The sequence below is a fragment of the Sphaeramia orbicularis genome, chromosome 14, assembly GCF_902148855.1.
Source record: "Sphaeramia orbicularis chromosome 14, fSphaOr1.1, whole genome shotgun sequence".
Lineage (NCBI taxonomy): Eukaryota > Metazoa > Chordata > Actinopteri > Kurtiformes > Apogonidae > Sphaeramia > Sphaeramia orbicularis.
This window is the reverse complement of record NC_043970.1, coordinates 1,305,186-1,332,940: the sequence shown is the minus strand read 5'-3', so window position 1 is coordinate 1,332,940 and position 27,755 is coordinate 1,305,186. Positions and strand designations below refer to the sequence as shown.

The 27,755-nt window shown below is 40.6% G+C and overlaps 1 protein-coding gene across 1 annotated transcript; it reads left to right on the top strand.

The window, feature by feature from the left end:
* LOC115433208 (Krueppel-like factor 8) lies at nt 1–27,755 on the top strand. The gene is given in 10 exon segments (XM_030154494.1): nt 1–33; nt 5,993–6,079; nt 6,081–6,161; nt 6,163–6,267; nt 6,371–6,398; nt 6,401–6,441; nt 6,444–6,606; nt 15,660–15,771; nt 22,920–23,059; nt 25,617–27,755. Coding segments are annotated over 10 exon segments (972 nt in total). The 3' UTR covers nt 25,799–27,755.

Genomic DNA, 27,755 nt, shown 5'->3' with positions numbered 1-27,755 from the left:
ATGAGGCAGAGGGATGCTGAGGGAGAGGTGGAGGTGAAAGGGTGTGGTCATGAGGGAGGGAGGAGAAACAAAAGGGAGGATGGGGGGGGGGGGGGGGGGGGGGGTGAAGTAATGGAAACATGTGTGGAGCGCCAGGGGAAGAAGGGATGAAGGGAAGGGATGGAAGGGTGTTGGTGGTGGGTGGGGAACCAGTGGAAAACATGGAGTCAGCTGATAGCTCCCAGTTTCCATGGCAACGCTAGGCCTTTCCCACCCACCCACTCTGTTTCTGTCTCATGGCTTTCTCTCCTCTGTCCCTCATCCACTCCCTCACTTCTTTCACACTTCATTTTCTTTCAGTTTTTTTTTTTTTTTTGAGGTTGTGTCTAATCACATTATGGCCTTTTTCCTCCTCTGCTGACATGTGGTCTGTTTTTCACTTTGCCTTTCCTCATTGCTTAATTGTTCTTTTCCTTTCCTTTCCTTTCCTTTCCTTTCCTTTCCTTTCCCTTTCTTTCCTTTCTTTTCCTTTCTTTCCTTTCTTTCCCTTCCTTTCCTTTGTTTTCCTTCCTTTTTCCTTCCTTTCTTTTCCTTTCCTTTTCTTTCCCTTCCTTTCCTTCTTTTCATTTCCTTTCTTTTCCTTCCTTTCCTTTCCTTCCCTTTCTTTTTCCTTACTTCCTTTCTTTTCCTTTCCTTTCCTTTCCCTTTCTTATCCCTCCTTTCCTTTCTTCTCCTTTCTTTTCCTCTTTCTTTTCCTTTCCTTTCCTTTCCTTTCCTTTCTTCCTTCTGCACCTTTAGCTCAGATGGTTTTTGTCAACAGCCCCAAAACTTTGAAACTTAAAACTAAATGAATCTTTGTATAATTTCCATTCAGCGTCTTTTAACTGGACTGTATGTGTTTGAGCGCAGACCATCCAATTTATTTAAAAAGAAAAAACTGATCATCTGTTTATCCTCCTCAGACCCAGCTGTGGGTTTTCTGTTCACATTTGTGGACAAGAGTTTCACAACTTTATACAAAAAAAAAGAAAAAGAAAGAAAACTGTCCACCACAAAGGACATTCCATAAAAATTTTAAAAACTGCATCTGAAAAAACTATTGCATCATGATGTTTCCAATAGAGGCACTGATTACTAAAAAATCAAAAAAGCTGGAACTTTGCTGACATTTCCTGGTCGGAGGAGGTTAAGTAGTAAACAAAAGGTGTATTTAAAGAACTAGTGACAGGAAGATGCATGTTCTGCACAGACTACATTGTGCTGCTGAAGAGTCCTTCTGGAAAACCGCTTAAAATCTAAAAGTTGCTGCTAAAGGTCAATATAACTGATTATTTGTCCATTTGGGATGAAGTGCATAGTATCATATCATTGTATAATATGTATTATATTAAATGATTATGAATAATGTATGACGATATACAGTGTATATCATGTATCTTGGGCAGAGGTTTTTTTTGATATGTCTAATATTTTGGAGCGTCGTGGACTGGGTCAGTAGAATAGATGGGGTAAGTGCCAAGGTTATTATCGTTAATGATGACTAACAAAATGACGAAAACTAGAATTGAAAAACATTTTCGTTAACTGAAATAAATAAAAACTGTAATTAGAAGAAAAACAATAACTAACTGAAACTGCATTGTGTGCTTACAAAACTAACTAAAATGGATAAAATTATGGATTAAATTCCCTTTGTTTTCGTCTTTGTCAATGGTGGATTGTACGAAAGTGATTTATTTTGCTCAAGCTTTTTTCTCTGCTGTCACCATCTGATATTTAAGGGTCCGTCACTTGTGTTCACTTGTGGTTTCCAGTCGTCTTCTGGTCCCCACTCTACCTGGAAACATGGAGACTAAAGTTTGGAGAAAGCTGCAGAGTCCTGTCTGGGATTTATGTTGAATACGACGACAGAGAAAGAAGAGAAAAGAGATAAAGAAACTAAAACTAAACTAAAACTAAGCATTTAGAAAAAAATGAAAACTAATAGAAACTGGCAAAACCTGCTCTAAAAATGAATTAAAACTAACTGAATTAAAGAAAAAAAAGTCAAAACTAAATAAAACTAAACTATAATGAAAAATCCAAAATTATTAGAACCTTGCCTTGGTGTAATACATAAACTGTGTGGGAAGAGTCAGTTGTATTCTGTATTTTCACATAATATTCAAAGGTTATTGTCGTTACATATGAACTTAGAAATACCAAATACGTTTTAATAGGAAATTTAAACTGCAGAAAAAATATGTCAAATGTTGTGTAAATGTTACTTAAATATTGTCCATTAATCTAAGTTGGAAAAGTATCGTAGTGAGCCCACTGGTCGTAATGGGGGCAGTTCGTGCTGAGTCATGTGACACACTGGTTTAAACCAGGGCTCTCAAACTCATGTTCTTTCAGGTTCCACATTCAGCCTGATGTAATCTGCAGTGGACCGAACTAGTAAAATAAGAACAGAATAACATAAATAATGACAACTGAAAATTTAATGAAAAACTATAATGAAAGTCCAAAACTATTAGAACCTTGGTAAGGGGGTGGGGCTATGTAAGTTGTACTTCATTCTCCTTTTAGATATGTTATTTTTTTCTTTCTTAGTCTTTGTTGTTTTAGTTGTTAAATTCAAAATAAAAAACAAAACAAACAAATAACCCTGCACGTCCACCTGCAGGACATTTTGGTCATGTGTTGTCGTCACATGGTCCGTCCTCCAGCTGAACTGTGTGACCCAGTAAAAGGCGTAGCACAGACCCCCACCCTCTGTTCCTCACCCTCAGTCCACTATGCTGAGCTGAACTGGACCCGGGCCAGGTTCTGGACCCAGGCCAGGTTCTGGACCGGAGGCTCGCTCGCTCGCTGCTCTGCCCTCCCTCCCTCTCTCATTACATTTCTGCTGTCTTCTCTCTTTCACTCGTCCTCTTCTCTCTCTTTTTCTCAGGCTGTACCAGTCTCTCTCTACCCCCAACCAGCCCCCCCTCTCTCTCCCCCGTCCCCCCCCTCGGGGTCCCACACAGCAGCCATTGTTCCCTGTTTTGTTTAAGCTACATTGCAGCGGAGTCCTGTTTGTTTCTAGAGCGAACAGGAAAAAAGCTGGAAAAAACTGGCCTTAAATATAAAAAAAATCCAGTTCTATGATGAACACACTGACTGAGATTTAAACTGCAGCTGAATTAACATGTGCTCATCTCATTTTACAGCACAGTAAATTCACATTTAAGTTTTTCACAATTGTCCTGAGCAATGCTATATTTGATGGCATAAAAACCACTCCTAACCACCACAAGCCTTTGCAGCTGCTGTGGAAGACAGAGCCAAATCAGAGCTCTGCTACAGCTAATTCAGTGTCGTGTCTCAATTGTAATGTTCCGCTGAAGTTATCCCATACACTGTACATAAATACACAAGGAGACAACATGTCTATCACCCCCTGGTGGGTCTCTGCAGCATAGATTACACTCCTGCTCCACTCATGTTACTGAGTAGGGATGGAACCGTATGAACATTTCATATCACAGTTATTGTGACCAAAATTATCACAGTTATCATTATTTTCGCGGTATTGTTGAAATGTGCTCAAAATGTTCAAAAAGCACTAATACACATACTGAAATAATTTAGCCAAGTTGTATTTTAAATAAATAAATAGACACAATGTCCCTTCTGTTGCAGAAACAGTCAAATATTAACCCTAGTGGTCTGAGCCTATTTGTCTGTTTTTCAGTCCTTTTGATTTGGCCTTTATATACTATATAAACAAACGTTTACCATACCCATGTTTGGGATCTGTTTTTTCTCAACGTTTTCTTAATGGTCGGTCACTTCTCGTCACTTGTTTAGAATCATCTTCTCATCTCCACTCTACCTGGAAACAGGGAGACTAAAGTTGGGAGAAAGCGCAGAGTCCGTCTGGGATTTATTTGAATACGACGACAGAGAAGAAGAGAAAAGAGACGACTAAACTAAAATTAAACTTAAACTAAACTAAAACTAAGCATTTAGAAAAAAAACAAAAACTAATAAAAACTAGCAAACCTGCTCTAAAAGCAAATTAAAACTACTGAATTAGAGAAAAAAAAAAGTCAAAACTAAATAAAACTAAACTAGAATGAAAAATCCAAAACTATTAGAACCATGGAAAGAAACAACTATGACTATTTAAGTCCTGAAATCCCAAAATAACTCCTCCTACTTTGCAGTTGGATATAAATACAAATCTGCTGTACCTTTTGGCAGTTTTTTGCTGTTGCCCGAAAATGCAGACACAGACTGCTGGCAGTGATTTCCAACTCAGCTTTACAGATCTGGAGAAAAATGATGGACTTGGCTGCTGTTGGCTTTTCAGACATGATGCACCCTGTATCAGCATTGTCTTGGCATCCTCCCTGTACCTTTACCAGTCCAGCCCATTTATACTATGGCACTCCACCAGTGAATGAGGCTTAAACAGGCTTTCATACACCAAATCTGAGTCTATATGATTCTACAAAACCTAGCTAATTTCTGGGAGTTACAAGGATTTCATATGGGCAAACTATTAGGATTTTGTCATTTTTCTGTCATGAGAAGAAAATATCAGTACAAGTCCGGTTTTCAAGGTTCTAATAGTTTTGGATTTTTCATTATAGTTTAGTTTTATTTAGTTCTGACTTTTTTCTCTAATTCCATTAGTTTTAATTAGTTTTTAGAGCAGGGTTTGCTAGTTTTTATTAGTTTTCATTTTTTTTCTAAATGCTAGTTTAGTTTAGTTTTAGTTTTTTTTATCTCTTTTCTCTTCTTCTCTGTCGGTCGTATTCAAATAAATCCCAGACAGGACTCTGCTGCTTTCTCCCAACTTTAGTCTCCATGTTTCCAGGTAGAGTGGGGACCAGAAGACGACTGGAAAACCACAAGTGACGAGAAGTGACGGACCGTCAAGTGTCGTATGGTGCCAGCAGATAAGACTGCTAGAGCAAAATAAATCGATTTTGTATCATCCTACATTGACAAAGATGAAAACAAAGGGGATTATTATACATAATTTTTATATGTTTTAGTTTTGTAAACACACAACACAGTTTCAGTTAGTTATCGTCTTTTCTTTTAATATAGTTTTTATTTATTTCAGTTAACGAAAATGTTTTTTCAATTGTAGTTTGGGTCATTTCGTTAGTTTTCGTTAACGATAATGACCTTGCTGTGAAGACGTCATTAGATTTCATTCTAAGTGTGAACAAAGAAGTGTTGAAAACACAAAGGTGTAATTTATTCGGTAGTGACAACAAGTCAGCAAGACCTGTAGAGCTGCAATAAAGTAATAGAGCAGATTATAAAGAGTTATCCTTTAACCCTTTCATGCATGAATTATGAAAAAAAGTATATTTTTTTTAGATTGATTTTAATACTCAAAATTAGGCTAAAGTTGAAATGCATTTTGAATTTAAAAAAAAAAAAAGAAAATCTACATGGTTTTATTAAGAAGATATTCAAGTGTCCGTATGTGGACACCATGCAAACAAAGGGATAAAAATGTTAAAAATCAATAGCAACATTATGAGAGTTTAATGCCTTTATAGATAAACAAACACATAGAAGAGAGAACAAACGGATGTTCCATGTTTAGAGGGAGAATCCTCCTGTTGGTCTGAATCCTGGATCTGGATCTGGGTCTGGGTCTGAATCCTGGATCTGGATCTGGGTCTGAATACTGGATCTGGATCTAGGTGTGAATGGATCCATCAGAGGAGTCCAGTACCTTAGAGCTGGGATGAGGACACCTGAGAGTTTTATTGGAACTGGTGACAGGTTATTCCTTTATACCCACAGATCTGAACATTATCAGACATGTACAGATGAATAAACCTTTTCAGTGAGATATTCAGTCTATTTTACCTCCGCCAAGGAGGTTATGTTTTTGCCGGCGTTGGTTTGTCTGTTTTTACAGTTCCAGTTTTCGTCATTTTGTTAGTTTTCATTAACGATAATAACCTTGCCGGTTTTGTGTGTTTCATCAGTGACTCATCATTGTCTCTTTCTCTAGCAGGCAGATGTTGGGGACAACTGTTTGCAGCCGACAGATCTTAAAGTGAAGACGGAGATGCCGACTTGCAAGACGGAGCCGTCGTCCCCCCCAGCCGTGTCCCGCCGAGGATCAGACCGAACCCGTCGACCTGTCGCTCAACAAGCCTCGCGCCTCACCTCACCCCACCTGCTGCAACCAACACCACAGTCAAACCCTGCACCCAGCAGTAATGTGAGCCAGCCAGCCTGTCAGCCACACCGGTCCCCACCACAGTACAGTCCATAGGCTCCATGGTAACCGCTAACACCCACCTCTGTCCTTTGTACTGTTTTTTTTTTAAACATTGTGTACGGCAGGTGCACAGGGATCAGATCTAAGCCTCCCCTCTGCCTCCAGGTCTTATCTCCAGGCTCCATCTTGGCCACACGGGCGCCGGTGGTCAGCAGATCCTCCATGTCATCACAACCACATCCCCTCCGTCAGCATGCCCAGTAAAGTGGGCCAGTTGCAGACCATCCCTGTGGTGGTGCAGTCGCTGCCGGTCGTCTACACGGCCATGCCAACGGACGGCGTTGCCACAGCGGCGATCACGGTGCCGCTCATAGGCAGCGACGGACGCTCAGAGGGGTCAGGTGAGTCGAACAACAAACACCTTCAGATCGACACTGATGGTGGACAGTACAAGGTTAGCGCTGGTGCTCTTAGTGTTCAGTATTATTTGTACTTTAAAAATTAGCTCAGACATGTTCCATGGCTTGGACCATCCATGTTCCTTCAAAGTTTTCAACAGTGAGTTCAGGTCTGGAGGTTGGACTGGACCTGACGGGTCCTGCATCTGGTGGTCCGTCATCCACAGTGGGTTCAGGTCTGGAGGTTGGACTGGACCTGACAGGGTCTGCATCTGGTGGTCCGTCATCCACAGGGGTTCAGGTCTGGAGGTTGGACTGGACCTGACAGGGTCTGCATCTGGTGGTCCGTCATCCACACCTTCATGGACCCAGCTGAGGACAGGAGCATTGTCCTGATAGAAAAACCAGTCCAACTCAGAGTCTGGGAACATTGGCACAGCTCAAGTCCAGTAGTTTTACACAGTTACTGTTGGATTACAGTTACTTTTGTGGTACTAATAGTACTGTTTTAGCCTGTTGGAAGAAAATAGTGATGGATACAGTAGTGGTTTTTATACTTCTGCTTCTGAAATAAGACATGGAGCAGGTGTTTATTAAGTAGAATAAGGTGTGTTTGGGTTGGAATTCAACAGACTTTCTCTCTCTCTCTCTCTCTCTCTCTCTCTCTCTCTGTCTCTCTCTCTCTCTCTGTCTCTCTCTCTCTCAAGGAAAGTTTTAGGAGAGGAGGAGAGACCTTCACCTCTCAGACCTTTGACCAGTAGTGTATATACTGAGGTTTTGCACATATGTCACATGATCACGTGGTTTGCTGTTTACGACGCTGTATTGGTAGGCAAGCTTCCTTGGATCGTACAACGTGTTAAAGGATGGACCTGCTAAACTCCTGTGTGCCGTTTATTCCTCAGCTTTCACCAATTATCAGTTCTGCATACAGACCGCTGGGTTCCATTGGTGGCAGCGGTGGTTCTGTTCTGCCGACGTCTGTTTAGAGTTATTACCGCGGTTAGCGTAGCTTCTCAGTATAGTTAGCCTGCGTGCCTGTTGCGCTTAGTAGCATGGAAAAAAAAGAATTGTCATCATGTGGTACAGTGATGCAGACCCCTATGAGATAGCCTTCCCCATGCGGTCCAGTCAAATTATGCGGCCGTGAAAGAGAAGATGGGATGGGCTTTTGGACACAGACAGTTAATGGAGCGTTTTACAGCTAACATATCGGCTCGTTCACCAGTTCTGGGGCAGAGCCTGGAGGTGTACGGCTGATGTGAGCCGGCTGGAGCTGGTACTGGTGTTTTTGTCTCCGAGTTGTACGCATCACTGTTGTAAGTAAACACTGAAACTCATGTATGGTGCCTTTATCACAAGCAGACATACTCACAAATAACAAAACACGCAAACACCAGTCCAAAGAAAAACACGATATAAAGCAACAGCTGTGACTTTCTGGATCCAGATAGTGTGCCTACCAGATGGCGGGTGTAAACAACAATCACATGACCATGACGTCAGCTGCAAGTCCCAGTAGCAGACCATTGATACTGACCAGCTTCAGTAGTTTGATAGTGGACGCCAACACCACAACCTTCTAGTAAAAAATGCTCCCTTTGCTTTTAAAGTAAACTTTTAAAGTAAACTTTAACAATAGTGGGAAGAAACATCAGTGTTCAAGATGTCACTGCATTGTGATTCAAGGATTACTGTTGATGCTAACCACGCTAACCATGCTAACCAGACAACCTGAACAGAGGTACCACTGTTAGTCTGGTACAGTTCATGGACCCAAAGCTGCTGCTGCTGTAGAACTGTGAACGCACCACCGTCTCCTCATTCAGGTGCATGTTTTGGCCTGATATGGCCTGAGGTGTGGTGTTGACGTCTGTCCACCTTTGGTTTCAGACGGGTTAAACATTGTTATATTTATATTACACTTGCGTGACATGTCACCCATTTCTTCTGTCCTCCATCAAATATTACAGGATGGACCTGTAATTTGAACCTGCAACACTTCAACACAGGCATTATACACAAACATACGAATTATTAATGCAAGTTTTCATCTTCAGTTTAATGATAACTAATAACAATGAAGAATACAGTGTAAGACATGAAATATATTTTACTATTTACATTTCTTCCAACAATTTGTGAAGCCTGGCAATATCATCTGAATTATTGTACATTTTACTACTAAGAGTGTCCACATCTGAATCAGACAACATTTTTTACAGCATCATATTTCTTTAAAATCATACTGAAAAAGGATGGTGAAACTGGAAATATCAGCGGACAGTTTGCTCTGTACCAGTACATATCTGTAAATGCTACAGCAGATAATCAGGTAGAAAAGCTGACCCAAATGTGGGACTAGAAGTACTAGTAATGAGGAAAGTATGAGTATTGCTCAGATCTTCACCCTCGTATCTCACATGTTCCCTTATACGAGTAGGTTCAGTAACAGTAGCAGTTGTTGAATAACTGATTTTTAGTCACATTTTAACTTGAAGCACTTGAAGCCTTTGCAGGTCATTCCCGTTAAACAACGGTGAGTTGGGGTGTGGGGGGGTAATTCATCCCTGAGTAAACATGAGGGGAAGCTGGACATTTGTTCAGGCGCTGTGGTAAAACAGGCCTCCACCCCTTTGACAAACTGCACTACAGTGCCTCAGTGAAGTCCGTTTAGTTCCCTTTAGTTTCTAATCCAAACCAGTGCAGTGTCCACTCAGGAATGTAAACAAGGGAGGCGACAGCACTTGGAAACCTGTGGAAGAATCTGCAGCAATAAGATCCTTTTCTGTTTGTCATGCCAGGAGTTTTTCTGTCACAGCGATGTGATTTACATGTTTCACTCTCTCCACTTGAGTCTCAACCTGCCTCCGTCTTTTCTCTTCATGCAAATGTCCAACAGTAGGACATAAATGAATCTGCAGCATTTATGTCCTTCATACTTGTTTCTGCCAGTACTTTATAATATGGATTGCTTGTTTTTTTCAGTACTGTTTTCTTTTTTATAGTTGTTGTTTTGCTATTTTCTTGTGGTATTTCTTGTGTGTATATTCGGTGATTGTGCTGCTATTGGAAACTCATTTTCCTGGTTTTGCCAAAGCATCAATAAAGGTCTATCTAATCTGATCTGATCTGATCTGATCCGATCTAATCTGATCTAGTTTAATCTAATATCTGCACTGATCTGCCTTGGCAGAGGTCTGTGTTCTCCGACTGCTTTTCTAGTTAAAATTGCACTTAAGACATTTAAAGTTGTTCATGTTATTCAGATTTTTAAGGAAACGTCGTAGATGTAAACATTATCATAATATAATTTTACTTTTTTCACTGTTATTATTTTCCTGGTCCAGCCCACTGCAGATCATATTGGGCTGAATGTGGAACTGAACTTTGTGAGTTTGACACCTGTGTACTAGACAGTCTGGAGGACATTCAGAGGCTTCAAACATCCTCAGTCACAGTCTGTTCTGGTCAGCTAGTCCTGTTTTTTTGTTTTTTGATGTGATAGAAAAAGAACCACAGAGTGAGAACGTCAGCCAGAAAAAACAAAACAAAGTCAAAGTGGAGTGAGAGGAGCAGACAGGAAGTGTGAATGTGGTGCTGGTGGTTCTACACCTGCACAGGGAAAAGGCAGGAGGATGAGCTGCAGTGGGGAGTGGGAGTGGACACCGGGGGGGGGGGGGGGGGGGGCTGTAGGGCTGGAAGGGTGAGGAGGAAGAGAAGGGTTTCAGAGGAGATGGGTGACTTTTTTTTTCTTTTTTTTTTTTTGCCTTTTAAGTAAAGACTGTGTGTTTGTGTGTGTATATATGTGTGTGTATATGTGTGTGTGTGTGGGTTCTTAATTGTCTCCAGAGACAAAAAAGAGCACTTCTTTAGGTGACTCTCACTTGCACACACACACGCATGCACACAAACACACATTCGCACGCACACACACACACCCTCAGCCACTCCACCCCTCTCACTCATACACACACACACACACATGCACATACGCACGCACACACACACACACCCCCCTCTCACTCATACCCCCACGCACACACACACACACACACACACACTCTCTCTCTCTGCAGGCAGTGTGGACTTTGAACAGTATGGCCACCACATTCCATCAGATCCAGCGTTAGGGGAGGGGAGGGGCTTTACAAACTGCACAAATAAATAACCCCACACACTCACATGTGTGTGTTTTATCAGTTGTGTTGTTTCTGTCAAACAGCAGCCGGTGAAGTTTTCAAACTGTGTAATTAGGAAAAAACAGGCACAGACTAACAAACAGAAACGGACTGAATTATGGATGAATAATCGGATACAAATGATCCAAACCTTCAGTTTTATCAATAGTATCTGCTCAGGAGTACTAACCATGTCTTTTGGCTGTTTTTAATAATTGTGTGCAGATTAGGTGTCAGCCTGTAAATAACCAACTATTCTAGTTTTTAAAACGTTAACTTATTTGTTTTGTTCCTCTTTTGAACTGTGAGTTTAAGCACAGAGGGGTTGGATGGTCAGTGGGTCTGTTGGTAATTGGATTTTCTTTTCAGAAACAAAAGAAAAACTAGTGGTTAATTGATTTTCATTTTAAAATAGAAGAATTAAAAATACGAATCTTCCAGTTTATATGAAATCTGAAGTTCGTAGACATACCGAAGTAATTATTGTTAACGAAAACTAACGAAATGATGAAAACTAGACCTGAAAAACCATTTTCGTTAACTGAAATAAATAAAAACTAATTAAAATAAAAAATAACTAACTGAAACTGTATCGTATGTTTACAAAACTAACTAAACCATATAAAAATTATGGATAAAATTCCCTTCATTTTCGTCTTTGTCAGTGTCAGATTGATATGAAAGCCATTTATTTCGCTCTAGCAATTTTCTCTGCTGTCACCATCTGATATTTAAGGGTCCGTCACTTGTGTTCACTTGTGGTTTCCAGTCGTCCTCTGGTCCCCACTCTACCTGGAAACATGGAGACTAAAGTTGGGAGAAAGCAGCAGAGTCCTGTCTGGGATTTATTTGAATATGACGACAGAGAAGAAGAGAAAAGAGATTAAAAAAAAAACTTAAACTAAAACTAAGCATTTAAAAAAAACGAAAAAAACAAGAAAAGCACTCAGAGAGTGCAGACCTCCACCAAGACAGACCTGCCCACCCCTGATCACCACCAAAATTTAATCATTTCTTCCTCGTGCCAGTATCAACATTTCCTGAAAATTTCATGAAAATCCATCCGTAACTTTTTGAGTTATCTTGCTAAAAAACAAACACGCATGCATGCACACACACAAAGCAAAGTGATCACAATACCTCCTGGCGGAGGTAACTAGCAAACCTGCTCTAAAAACAAATTAAAACTAACTGAATTAGAGAAAAAAAGTCCAAACTAAATGAAACTAACCTATAATGAAAAATCCAAAACGATTAGAACCTTGGAAGACATTCATAGAGCGAGTGTGTCTACGATGTCCAGATTTCATACAAACCCATCGTTGGAACGAGTCTTTGAGGCATTAACGCTCTTTCCTTAAAAATGACAACATTCAGTCTGAGAAAATAAAAAAAAAAAAAAAAAACAGGTGTTTTTGGTCTGTTTTCCATTTCTGTCAGGTAGTGACTTTCTTTGTTGTAATTAGAAAAAGAAAATGAAAATCAGTGTTTTTTTTTTAATTTGGTTTATCTGTTTGACACTGAAAAAGAAAAATGCCTTGAAATTCAATTTTAATTCTTCTATTTTTAAAACAAAAATCAAATAAACCACTAGTTTTTCTTTTGTTTCTGAAAAGAATATCCAATTACCTACAGATCCACTGACTGTTGTGTGTTTAATTTTCTGTTTTTATTCAGTTTGGACATTTATTTCAGTTATTACTAGAAAATAATTCGTACCCACAGCTCTTTTTACATTAGCCATCCATTTCTCTTTATCCTTTGTTATAGTTTCTCGCTTTGTTACAAAAACTTTCTGTATAAACGTCTGGTCTGTGACAAAAGATCAAATTCATAACAGAAACCAAAAGAAGTTATGAAACATCAGAAGGTGCTGGGGATGATGAGCAGAGACTTATATGACAACCTGCAAGGATTTGTCCTCAGACTAATTGCTAATTAGCATTTTCTATGTTAATTAGCAGGCGTGTTTTTTCATGAACATCTGGGCGTTTTTTTTTTTTTTGGTTGTTGTTTTTTGTTTTTTAGTTTTTTCCTGATGCTTTGACATGTAGAAGAGATGGTCTTTACAAAGTGGACATTTGAACGGATACACACACACACACCTTTTTTTCTCTTTCATTTTACTTTCATTCAACAGTTTATCTTTTTCCTTCCACAAATCCTTTTCATCCCCCTTCGATCTCTGTCCAGTTCAATCCAACTTTATTTGTGAAGCACTTTAAAACAACCACAGTGGACCAAAGTGTTGTACAGAAGAATAATTAAAACCAAAATAAAAGAATAAAATACAAGAATAGATTTAAAAACATAGAACTGTACAAAAAAGAAAACAGTGCTGCACAGAAGAAATAAAAGCCAAATAAAAGAATAAAATACAGAATAGATTAAAAAACATAAAAAGCCATACAATTAAAAACAAAAAAATAAGAACAATAAACCACTACCAAATAAAAACAATAGAATAAAAATAATACCTTCAAACATCTCCCATGGTTTTACTAGTCAATGAGAAAAGATGGGTTTGAAGAATGGATTTAAAACAGACAGAGGACGTGTGTCTGATGCAGAGGCAGATGGGTCCATAGTTTAGGACAGGGCTGTCAAACTCTGTTTAGTTCAGTTCCACATTCAGCCCAATTTGATCTCCAGTGGACCGGACCAGGAAAATAATAACAGTGAAAAAAGTTAAATTATATTATGATCATGCCAACTGGGAGACCCTCGCCGAGGACCGAACTGTGTGGATGCGCACCATCACTCAGGGAACAGCCCACATGGAGATTCAACGACGTTCTGAAGCAGAGGCCGAGAGACAGCAACACAAAGAGCGGCTCCTCCCTCCTCGATCACCACCCACCCTCCCTGCACGAAGTGTCCCTGGCTTTTCTGCTCTGCTCTGGGCCTGAGCAGCCACATCAAACATCGTCACCCCCTGAACAGCTGAGGTTGATTCTGACACGGACCCAATGCTCGAACATGAGCTACTGCCGATCTCTCATATTCTGATCAGGTTTACATCTACAGTTTCCTTAAAAATCTAATTGTCTTCAGAAAAACAATTGCAATTTTAACAATATTCTGCCTCAGTTTATCAGTTTATCATTTACACGTGCGTTACAATCGCACCAAACATTTAGTAACAGGCAGAATATTGGTCAAATTAAATTTACTTTTCTTAAGACATTTCTGTTTGTTCATATTTGTTCAGGTTATTCCAAGGCAGTAGGTTTTATTCTGACACTGGTGTGGACACTAAAGTGCTCCAAGGCAGCACTCCTGAAAGCTGATTTTTTTTTTTGCATTAGCAATTGTAATTTCACATCATGTCAAGGTGATCAAACAAATAGTCAGAAAAAAAATCAGTAATTGACAAGTTTATAATGCATATCTGAATATCTAAAGACAATACAAGAATTTAATGCATTCTGCAAAGTTATTCTAATGACAAACATATCCATTATTATTTAACCTCACCTGTGAATTTACAGCCTCTCCTCCTCTCTCCTCTCCTCCTCCTCCTCCTCCTCCTCCTCCTCCCCTCCTCCTCCTCCTCCTCCTCCTCCTCCTCCTCCTCCTCCTCTCTCCTCTCCTCCTCCTCCTCCTCTCTACTCTCTGTCTCCTGACATAAATATGTTGATTCATGACATATGAACAGATTCTGGATACACTGATCATACAGTTTGATGGTTCAGTTACTGTCTGAGCAAAAAAGGCTTTTACTTTCAATTATTACACTGGAATTTATTCCCAAAAATATGGAATAAAATCACATCTAGAATCACATTTAAAATCTGAGGTTTTGTTGTATTTTCCCCACAAATTTTCTTCATGTGTGTTTTTTAAACACTTGCTCTTCTATAGAAATACATGAAAATAATTTTTAAAATAACTTTTAAAAGTGTATGTGTTTGTCATTAAATAGTGTCTTTTATTCAGTATCTGTGTTGAGCCTCTACAGTTCTAGACCCACTTACACTTTACTCGTTATACTTACACTGTGACTCCTATAGAAGTGTCTTCTGACCAGTTTTCTTTGACATCCTTTACATCCTAATTACTGAGCGCACACTCACACACACACACACACACACACACACACACACATATGTCCAAATGCACATGTAAATGACATCACTGATATTCTAATCCGTCTAGCTGATGTGACCCAGACAGAACAAATACAAACAGACTGAAAACTTACGTTAGCGCTCCAACTAACAGGTTCCTTTGACAAGTAGATGGAGTGACAGCGGGGACGGCCAATCACATGTACGTTAGCAAAACCACAGAGCCAATCAGAAAGCGACATTTATGTTAGAGGCGGGACTTCTAGCAGAGACCGACTGTTAACCCTTTGTGTGCCAGAATCATTGACTGAACACTACGGACAGCAGTTGGACTGATAGTGAGTACACAGTATTGGATGGGTATTGGTAGAGGTGTGTCCCTACGCAATTCTACACCTCTGGGTTATTCATGTTTTTTCATGACAGTATATTTTGGTAATGTAAACATTTTCATGTAATTTTACTGTTTTACACCAAAAAACACAAAGAGAGAATTTGGGGTTGTCATAATTTATAGGTTATATTGATAATATTTTACTGGTTCTGACCCACTTGAAATCGAATGTGTCTGTATGTGGAACCTGAATTAAAAGGAGTTTGACTCCATTGATTGTTAATATTTTCAGTGTAATTTTTGCATTTCGGATTGGACCCTTTGGTGGGCCGGATTTGGCCCCCGGGCCGCATGTTTGACACCTGTGGTTTAGGTGCTGCTGCAGCACATGCCTTCCTCCTGTGTGATCCACTGTGTTTGCAGTCCAACCCTTCTCCTAACACTTATTCTTCCATCTTTTCTTCTCCGCAGTTCGCATTAAACCAGGTTCCACATCTCCAGTGGAGTATCAGAGCGACAGTGACGCAGAGAGCGGAACAGAGTCGGGATCAGCCTCCCTCAGTGCCCAGAGCCTCGACGCAGGGTGAGTCCAGACGCACAGCACACACCTGAAAATTAATGCAGGTATACAGGGTAAGTGAAGGCACCAGCGACCCTAATCAACTGATTTACTTCCATGAATGAGGCGGACTTTTACAGCTGTCAGTGGTACACCCGTATTCACAGAGGTTCACAGACCTGTTCAGAAGACTTAAAGGTCCTGTTCAGACTTTGTGTGATCTGTAAAAAGTCTCATTTTTTTATATATATATATATATGCCTGATCGTAGTCTGGAATTTAAAATGACATCAGCACCAAAATAGGTTATTTCCAAATGCTATTTCCATCTTCCCTGGTCAGGTCAGACAAGACTGGACTGATTTATGGCAGACTTACGTCACTATGACAACAACACACCAACCGGCAGAGTTTAGTAGTAAGATGAACGAGTGAGGAGTCAGATCTGTCCTTTAACTAAACAAAGGGATGAGTTGGATTAGTGTAGTTGTACTGGTGGACACTGGAACTGGAGCTGGACTGGCACAAAGAAACAGAAAACTAAAGGGTAGAGTGAACGAGCCCAGACTGAAACAGAAATAAACCTGTGCATTAGACCCATGGATAGAACTGAGGATAGAGTTAAAGGAATGAAAACACAGCTGCAGTCGGCCCTCTGCCTTCTCCACAGCTGGAGAATGCTTCTGTTCTTTACACACATGCATGGGAACATTGGAATGAATGAACGAGTGAAAGTTTTTCTTACTGTGTCTTGCATACAGACGTGTCCAGCCCTTCCATGGGCTTAGAAGACACCATAAATACAAACCAAAGATCAGAAACCAGACGACAGGCCCAGTATATAAACAAAACAAGATACTGGCCTATTTAAACAGACATATCTGCTGCTTTTTCCAGGCTTTACAAACAAATAATGCTAATTTATATACATTAGAACTAGGGATGTAACGATAACCGGTATAATGATAAACCGCGGTAAAATTTCCGACGGTTACCATTACTGTTTAAATTGTAATTATTATGATAACCGTGTTCGATTACCGCACCTAGAAAACTCTGGTACTGTTCATTTCCTGAAGAAGCAGCGGCACTCCAGGTGTGTGTGTGCAGTTTGTAATGTTTGGCCTCTGGAAACATGGTGGAAGGCACCTGCACAGACAGAGCTCCAGAGATTCGGGGATAGGGGCTCCCGCATGGACCCGGTCTCACATGGACCCGGTCTGTCGGCGTGCACGCACGGACCCGGTCCGTCTGACTGCGGGTTGGTCCGAACAAGCACGCGCATGGACTCAGTCCATCCTAGCAAGCGAGAGCACAGACCCGGTCCTCGCTAGTGTTAACCCCTTCCTGGCCCCAACATTGAAACCGTTTGAATATAGAGACTGAGGACACACTCCTGTCAGTTCAAATGAGCCCAAATGAGTGAACTACAACTGTACAGACACATGATGTGTGTAAAAACCAAAGGAGAGGAGGATTTATGAACTGAAGGAACTTCAACAGGAAATCCACTGACGGACCTCCAGAGGAACTGGACCACAGGACACTGTTGTGGTTTGTCTGTGTCTCACCAGGACTGAACCACTGACCAGTCTGGATCAGATCAGCCTAACATGTTTTAAATGCTCATTCTTTCAGAATATTTACATTTGTTCATCAAATAGTTCAGGAAGATCTGACTGTGTTTCACTTTCTGTTTGTGTGTACAGCAGTGTATATGTGTGTACAATAGTGTATGTGTGTACAATAGTGTGTATGTGTGACACTGGGAATGATTTGATCTGGAAAATGTTCAAACAAATTCCACTCTGACCTGTCCAACTACTTTTTTTCACACTCAAAAACACCACAGGAATCAATAGGAGAATTGATAAGGAATTGGATTGATAGCGAACTGATAATAGCATTGATATTGATCAGATCCTATCAGTTCCTCCCCTGGTGCAGATATCTCTTGTGTCCATAAGGTGCCAGCTTTAATGCACATTTGTATGTTTGTTGTTTACATGTAATTACTTGAATGTTTCTGCAACAGAAAGTACTTTGTGCATGCTACTTTATTAGTTTTTTTTCAAAATACAACTTGGTTATATTATTTCAGTGTGTGTATTAGTAGTTTTTGAACATTTTGAGCACATTTTAACAATACCGTGATTAAAACGATAACTGTGATAATTTTGGTCACAATAACCGTGATATGAAATTTTCATATCGTTACATCCCTAATTAGAACTAAACAACCATTTCATCTTGTCATCATCAGTGCTCCAGAACAGATCAGGATTTTGGATAAACATGTCATCAGACAAAGGGGCTCTCAGTTCATCATATAGAGGACAATACAAAAAAAAACATGATTCATTTTCTACTTCCCCAAATCACACAGTCCACAGTCTGTTTTCTTCTGGGGTTTTGGTAAATCTCCCAGTTTCTGAGGCCAAGGGAAGGATTCCTGTTCGCAACTGAGCAATTAGGGACCTTTGGTTCCTGGTCAAATTGGTGCTGACATAAAACTCTGTTTTATGTGTTTTTTAGTTGAATGTGTGTCCACAGCTTCGGTTTAGTCAGGATCCCATTTACCCATTTTTTGTTAAAAGCAGACATTAGGTTCACTCTGATCTTGTTAATGCTACATGAAAGGTTGTTGTGAAATATATATTGAAGTTGTGCTTCTGCAAAGACAGCTCTAATCTCTGCCGCCCAAGGGGACCTCGTCCTACCCCAGCCAAATACTTTTTTGGTTATTCGATTATCTGTCATGTTAATAATTCGATTCCATAATCTAACCATCACATTGGATTGGACTCCAGTGTCTGTTGGTAGCTCAGTCCAACATTTAGTAAACACTGGTGTTAGCCACAGGGCTAGCTCTGAGATGGACCGGGCTAATCTGTTGGGTTTGGAGCGCTGGTTCAGTCCAAACTAAGGGCTTTGGAAGGTCCCACTGAAATGGTTCTGGATGGAGTTGAATGTTCCTGCCAGGGCCTGGACGCTAAAGTGTCCTTCAGGAACAAGACCATTATAAAAGTAGAATTCTGTGAATGCAGAAGGCTGAAGCAGCTGGAGCTGAACAATGAGGAAGATGAAGAAGGACTGAAGGCATTTAGGAAAAGGACTGAATACTGTGGGTTAAAACTACGGCAGATGGGTATTATTGGGACACGTTTTAGAACAGCGGTCTGTGAGGAACACTGAGGAGCTCCAGAAGAAAACACACATAGAAGCAGGAGTCGCACTAACAGTATGGTTCACCTGTGGTTTTCACTCCAGTTCCTAACTATGACACAAACAGACTTTATGAAGTTGGTTTGTCGTCTCGTTTCAAACGTCACTTCACACCTGAAAGCTACTGTGTGGAAAAAAGAAATAACGAGTTGGAAAGAGGATCCACTCTAAGTCTTTAACTTCAAAACGCCTTGGGCACAGTTCTGCCTTTATGACAGTAGGTGCAAGTGCTCATGGGAAACAGAGTCTTTGTCCCTTAAATACACCAACGATTCCAGCCAAAGGTGTCGCTGCAATCCACTTTAAATGAATTCTCTGTACAGGACCTTTAAGCCCAGGACCCAAACCTACAAAAACATGTTTTAAGTGGCCAAAAGGTACATATTTGACCTGTTTTAGCACCATCAATACTATTTTGAATATATGCAGAAGGCTTTGTAAAAAGGATGGGAATTGATAAGAATTAAGCAAATCCAGTTCCATTATCGATGTCACTTATCGATTTGTTTCCCTATCAATTCTTGCATTGATTCTCCTTGTATTGAGGAACTGCTGACTTGTATGTAAGTTATATTTTGTTGTTTCTAGCAATTTCAACTCCCTTTGGTGCTTGGAGCTGCAGGTGTAGCTTTACCTAACTGACGGCCATGCTAGGCTAGAAATGTTTTGTTAAGAAAGCGCCTCAGTTTGAGACTGTAACTGGACAGGATGCATTTAAAGCCTTTTCTAACACCACAGCTTTGTAAAGAAAACCCATAAAAATGTTAATGTTCGTCAAACTTTCATGGGGCCTTTTATGTGTAATGACATCTTAGCATTAGGTCTGTGATATGAGGACGGAGACGCTAACACACAGCAGGGTTTATGGGAAATGTGGTCTGGGAGTGGATCACTTCCTTTGCCTCAAGTCTCCTGACTAATTACATTAGTGCAACGCTGCCGTGACCGGACACTTACGTAAGCGTATGGAAGCCCACAGCACACACACACACACGGACGCCACAGTGGGTTTGAGTGTGTGTTCATTTAGTATACACTGGAATAAGGGCTGGTGGGTACTGTCGAGGAGAGTGTTGTCCCAGGCAAGGCTTTTATGTGTGTGTGTGTGTGTGTGTGTGTGTGTGTGTCCAGTGTGGTTATTAGTAAATCAGGGCAGAGCTGGTGCCACACCCAGTGGGCGAGGCCAGTTGGCTGTAACTGAAGTTTAGGGTGTGGGCGTTAACGGTTAGTGTTGTGCTTTTGTGTGTGTGTGTGTGTGTGTGTGTGTGTGTGTGTACGACAGACTGAAGGAGTTTGTTTGTGAGTCTGATGAAGTGACAGACAGGATGAAGACAAGAATGGATACAAACGAAAGAAGTGTATTTACTCTGTGTGTGTGTGTGTGTGTGTGTGTGTGTGTGTGTGTGTGTGAGGGTGTGCGTGTGTGTGTGTGTGTGAGGGTGTGCGTGTGTGTGTGTTGCTGGGCAGGGCTGTCCCAGAACTGGAGTGTAAACAAGGTTACGTAATGCAGTTTGCCATCACACCTCCTCAGAGAGAGAGAGCGAGCGAGTGAGAGAGAGAGAGAGAGAAAGAGAGAGAGAGAGAGAGATGAGGAATGAGGAGGCAATGGGGTTAAAATGTAAACAAGAAGAGAGACAGCACTAAGCCTATGTGCAGCTCTCTTCAGTACCATGTGACCCCCTGCTGCCCTCTAGTGGTTAAAACTACAAAACCATTCTCCAATTACCTGGACCTCATAAACAACAAGAAAAGCACTCGGAAAGCACAGACCTCCACCAAGACAGACCCCCCCCAAAATCACCACCAGAATTTAATCTTTTCTTCCTTGTGCCAGTATCAACATTTCCTGAAAATTTCATGAATATCCGTCCATAACTTTTTGAGTTATCTTGCTAACAAGCAAACAAACAGACAAACACACAAAGCAAAGTGATCACAATACTTCCTGACGGAGGAAATAAAAAAAGAAGGAAGATCATTACATGTTAAGTACCAATACTGATTCATATTTGAATATGTATAAATGTGGTAGGACCGTTCAGAAATGACCACAGTAAATCACAAAAACACACAAATATACTTCACATATACTCAGTGTTGGGGACTCTGAAACTACATGGAATTCAACTCTGTAGTTCAACTCCATTTGGCTGTAACTTGCTGGTAGTTCAATTGTATTCATATTTTGTGTCGCGTCAAGTAGGTCAAGTACTTTTAGGTAATTTTTTGTCGTTTAAACGACTCAATTTGCAAAGTACAATTTTGGGCAACAACATAAAATTAAGGATTTTTTATATTTATTGTTTGTATATAAAAATTATTTGTCCATTGCACACAGACTGTCCCTTTGTTTTTCCTCCTGAATTTTTGTTTTTCTCTCAACTATATTGAAAATATTCAGGTATACAAAACACATAAATTATGAACAGCAAACATCAAGCTGTCAAAAAGAAAAAGCATTTGAACAAATAAATTTAAGGAAAAAAGCATAGATTTAAAGACACAAGGCAGAATAGACAAATAGTATAAAAAAACAATATATCTAACACAAATAAATAAATAAATGTATGAAAGTTCAGTCTATTTTAAAGAATTCTTTATAAATTGTCAAGGTGCTAGTGCTTTTTTTTGTTAATGATAAATTCTAAAGATTTAATATATTTTTCAAATTCCATCAGGAAGATTTTAAAATTTGGGTGTGTTTTGGAATATTTATTTTTGTGTATATGAAATTTACCAAATAAAATGATCAAATTTACAACAAATTCTAAATTATGAATGTGTCTTTCCTCCTGAATGTCTTTGAAGACATGATCATGTCATGACATCACAGCCAACGCTGCCTCTGATTGGCTGGCCCTGGCACCACTCCAGTTCTTCGCAGATGTGCGATCATTACTAATATCATGTGGTCGTCACCACCATGGACGACCCCCCCACCAGCCCCACCCCCTATAGCAATGTGCCGCCCCAACCATGTCCATATTTGGTTTCATATTCACCACTTGTACATTCACTGTTTAACCCTGGAAATAAAATGGAGTTGGTTTGAACTACGGCCATGATGAACGACTGGAGTTTTACAAACTACATCTGCAAAGTAGCTTCCCCAACACTGCCTATACCATATATAAGTGATAATAGCATAATCAGTCTAGTTTAGGAGTGTAAACTTAATGTAAATGGGTGATTAATAAGTAATACTGATTCAACTATGCATATGACTCCACTTAGCGAAGTCTGATTAAAATGGTGTTATTCAAAAGAAATCTTAAAAGTGAAACCGGTTCTAAACTGTATTAAATTCTTTATTTTTACCTCCGCCAGGAGCTATTGTGATCACTTTGCTTTGTGTTTATTTCTTTGCGTGTTTGTTTGTTTGTTTGTTTGTTTGTTAGCAACTTTATGGGAAAACTCTTCCAACCATCTTTCCCAAATCTTCCCCACAGATAGGCCTAGGCCCTGGGACCAACCCAGTACATTTTGGTCCCAGTAGGACAAAGTTCAAGGTCACAGCAAGGTCACAACATCTACAATTTTCCTATCTGTCATCATTGAGCAATTTTTCAAAATTCATCAAAAATTCAAAACAACACCAATTAGCCTCCAGTTGGATCCACCTGTAGCTTAGAACAATCTCTTGTATCTGGAACTAAACTGTCCACATCCACTGTGGAATGTGGACTCTGTGGACATTTACATTTCACATTGAAAATCCCATTTACCACACATTTAAAATTAGAACTCAACAAATATTGATTGGAACTGAATATAATTGGACAGACACATGACTGGGACCAAGCTTCAACTGTTTCTGCTGTATGGAACAACCTGGAAACTGTTGAATTTAAACAGAAATAGTCGATCCACACATGAACACTGTTCGGGTCCTTGGTGGAGGTTTGCGTTCTCTGAACACTTGTTCTTTCTTTTCTCTCGTCTGACAGGTCAGTTATGGACTTGGAGCCCGTTGATCCAGATTCGCCAGACATCAAGCGGAGGCGGATCCACATGTGTGACTATGAAGGCTGTAAAAAAGTTTACACGAAGAGTTCACACCTCAAAGCCCACAGGAGGATACACACAGGTAGGACACACTGACAACGCAAACATTAGCACAGACGGTTCAGGAGGTTTGAGTCCTCAAACTGTGACCGGCATCAAATGGAAATGTTCACATATGGTTCTGGGTGGAGGATTAGATGGTTATAGTATGGAAGTAAATCTGTCTCATCAGATTTTGAATTTTAAAAGCCACTGAATTTCTAGCACTGAATTTTTTTGCACTGAAATTAAGTATCTGAATTTTTTCGGCATCACATGACCAACCTAACGTAACTTGATTGACTGGCTGTCAGTTCGACTTGAGATAGACTCATTGCTTATCCTTGATGTCCCCGATGTGTGATCGGAATTTCTTGCTTCTGAATTTTTTGCCTCTGAATTTTATTATTTTAAATTTATGAACATAGTACAATTGAGAGACAAAAAATTCAAATACTTAATTTCAGTACAAAAAAATTCAGTGCTAGAAATTCAATGACATGAATGTAATCTGCCTGGTTTGACTGAGCAGGTCCGTCACTTCCTGTTCTGCACGGTCATTTAACCAGTGAAGGCAAACACGGTGAAAATATAGAATAAACCCATATGAATAAATAGGTTTAATTACAAAAAAATCACCTACTCATATATTTCCATTACCATAGAAACATAGAGCATAGTCCACAAAGTTCACCCTTGCTTTGAAAAGTGACCTGCTTTGTTGTAAATATTGTAAAACCTTCCAGTTCTATTGAGAAAATGACTAATATCCCTTTTGCACCAATGTGGTTTAAAAGGACCACTTCAGTCACAAACTGCTCTTTTCAAAAGCAGAGAACCGTCTCTTGTCCAGGAAAACCTGTTCAAGAACGGCACGGACCTTTGAGGTGGCCATTTTGAAAAAGTCTGCATAATACAAAGAAGAAAAACCAGAATTTTTTGTTGCCCACTTGTTGAAGTTGGCCGTAGCATTGTCAAACCAACACTAACTTGGTGCTAGGTCTTGTTCGAGGTTGGGTCAACTTGTAGACCTTCTAGGAACACATCTGCTTTTCTGCAGGTTAGAGAGTTTCCTGCTTCGATTTCATGGAAACTCTGGTATTTCTTCTTTTTTGATTCATCTAGAACAGTGGTTCCCAACCTTTCTCAGCTCATGACCCCCATTTAACATTACAAATTTCTGGTGATGCCAGAACGGGACATTATTTTTTTGCTAAAATTAATTTGTTTTTGATCCTGTAATAGTTTGTTATACTATGTCTCAAATAAATGTTAATTTTAGAGGACATTTAGTCTATATAATGTATATTATTGTGGACAGAGGCAGTAAATCCAGGTGTAGATTACTGCACAAAGGGAGAATGTGATTTTCCTTGGTCAGGATCTGTCCAGTCAGTCCAGCTGTGATTTACAAGGAGGACAATTAATACTGAACAAACAAGAACTGAAACTATGAATTATGAAAGAGCTGCAGCATCTGAAACTGACCACAGTGCTGCAGTTTCACAACCACAGTTTGTCTGATATGGATTGGGACTGGATCTGTCAACTCAACACAGATTTATATTAGTAAGTCCTTCTTAATTTTTATCGATTACTGGAAATTCCAGGCGACCCCAAGGTTGAAAAACACTGATCTAGAAGCTCCACTTGCTTCTATTGTGGTCAGTAGATGATCGCTGCTGGTCCTGCCAGTCCTGTCTCCTTTCCTTGATGTAAACAGGTCTTGGTTATAAACCAGCCTAGTCTTGTTTTAGCACCAAGCACTAAGACCAGTTCTTTAATACTTGAACCTTTACCTGGAATCGGGGCTCAGGGGGTAAAGGGTTAACTATTTAATTATAAAGAACTGGTTTGAGGTTAAACCCTGGAGCTGGACTAGCCTTACGTTGCGTTTTCAGTACATGGAACCGACTCGACTCGACTCTGGTACCAGGTCCTATTCCAGACCGTTTCCATCACAGGATACTACTGACTTTACAGTAGCTGGTCGTCATAGCGATGCGGCATGTTACTTCCGTGTCGTCTGCTCAGAGAGTCGCTGATAAACTCACTCGTTGCCTGTTCTCTCGTCAAACTCCTGCTGAATTTTTACGTCTGAACCTCCTCGACAAACCATGGTGTAGTTTTACAGACTGTCATCATGTGGATTCACCTACCGACAGATTCACTGTAAACTTCTGCATCTGTTTTTTGTACAAGGGTGGGGCACAGAGACGACTCTGACCAATCAGTGGTCTGCAGTGTTTACACGTCCCCTTTTAGTATCTGGTCCCCAGTCCTGGAACCTCAGCGGAGGTGATACCAAAAAACTAGTACCGGGTACCAGATTCCAGGTCCTTTTTTGTAATGGAAATACAAAAAGGACCGAGTCGAGCCGATACCATGTAGTGGAAACGCAGCATTAGTGGAATAGAGGTAAGTAACGTCCAAACCAGCGCTAGCATCTGCCCACAACTAAAGTCTACTGAGCTAACACCACTATGAACTTGCTGCTCCATGTTGGTGGAAAAGGGGTTGGAATTAGCTGAACTTCCTTGCGTTGTCTCCTCACCCCTAACTTTTATCCTTGTCTCCACCCCCCCACCCCCACCCCCCAGGAGAGAAGCCCTACCACTGTACCTGGGAGGGATGCACCTGGCGCTTCGCTCGCTCTGATGAGCTGACCCGACATTTCCGCAAGCACACGGGAATCAAACCTTTCCGCTGCACTGAGTGCGACCGCTCCTTCTCCCGGTCCGATCACCTGTCCCTGCACCGCCGCCGCCACGTCATGATGTGAACTCTGACCTCCCCTCCCCTCCTCAACCCCACCCCCTCACGCACCCCAAACTAACCTCCGACCCCTTACAGCACATCTTGTACCAGTCCCCCATCCCATATGAACCTGGTCCACTGACCCCCTTCATCAGGACGGCAGTAGATTGAAACATCGACGCTGCTCCTTCCTCTTCCTCCTCTTTACCTTGAAATGGCAGGAACATCAGGAATGTGTCTTCGTGTGTTTGTGCTTTGGGGGTTCCAGGATTTTTGCTGTGTTTTAACAACATCATCACCGTCCACCCATCATCCCCCCAGAACATTAACCCCAAATATCCTCCATATTTGGGGGGAAAACGACATTTCTCCTCAGAAAGACAAAGAGATGGACCGAAGGACAACAGCAGGGATGTTCATCCATCCATCCATCACACACATCCATCCATCTGGAGGAAAGAGGACGAATTCCATGTGTATATTGTTTTGAAATTGAAACAAGAGGGGATGTTTTTGCCACTGGTCACTTCAGCTGCTTTTATTTTTGAACTATCCAGAGGTGGGAGGTCGGCCGAACCGTACATCTGATAGACAAGACTCACATAGAACAGAACAGAACCTATTTTGGGCTGGTGGGGTGTAAATTATTGTCCAAATGAAGGGCTGAATGTTCTTTTGAAATGTTGAAGGTGTAATGTCAGCAGTATTTCCCCACCTGCACATGTGGCATTTCAAAGTATTTCATGAGCTGTTGATGGAAACCTCCGTAAACGTCCATCATCCCACCGCAGATTTAAACAAAGCACACACCCCCACCCCCCCACCCCCACCCCCAGACTCTGCATGTACGTCTGAGACCGTTTGCATGTTGTCACCTTTCAGAGCAGCTGAAGTGACACCAGTTACAATAATTTTTGGCAAACTTCTGACCAAGGTTGAAATTTTAACCCAGTTCATTATGTCCTGAACACCCCCCCACACACACACACCTTCCCCCACTCCGGGTCCTGATCCCACCCTCACCTCGACCCAGCCCTGGTACAGGGAGCTTCAAGACTGTGAACTTTCTAAAGATTCTTTTTTTTTTTTTTTTTTCTCATGTATCAATCACATTCTTGTCATTTGCGTGCCCCCCCCCCACACACACACACACACACCCCTTTCTGAATCTTCTTTGATAACAGTATTTGCTTTTTATGCGTCGTTGTTGCTGTTTTGTTTTGTTTTTTTTCGAAACAAAGCCTTTTAAGTTCTGTCTTTTTATTTTCTTCTTTTGCCAGGTTCGGCGCTTGTAACAGAACTGCTTCCTTTTTTTTGTTTTTTGTTTTTAAATATAATTTCGGATCCTTTTGGTTGAGTTTTGAGGCTGTGAAATAGACAGGAGACACAAATAGTTTGAGATTACAAGTTTAAACTCTCACGCAGGGAATAGAGGAGCTTTTTCTGAGTGTGTGTTTTTTGGCGTGTTGTTCACGTGTGTGTCCGTGGGTGAGTGTGCATGTTTTGAGACAAACACATAATCAGAATTTAAGATTTTTACGAGTGTGTGTTCCGGGCACTTGTTCTTTTACCTCTTGCCCGTTGAGCCTTAATAACTGAAGTCAATCTGTTAAGGGCGAAACCAGAACCACTGACAGAGGACGTTGAGCCGAAGTTGAACTGTGAGTTTCTACTTATGGAAACGAAGCCACCGACGTAAATGTCAACTCTGTCAATGAAACACTGGAGATGGGAAATATGCCAGTCTTTTTTTTTTTTTTAACACAGTTTTAAAGGTGCGATGAGTAAGATTCAGGGGGATTCATTTGCAAATATTTGTCACCCACCTATGTTGAATTTGGGCTAAAACTAATGCTGTGCAGCAAAAATCCAAATTTTACCAAGTGTATTTTTCTCATTTCTAGTCCAAATATCTCATCACACTTAAAATCAGACAAAATCACCCACAGAGGAACTTTTCAGCGAGATAAAAGAACTGATTG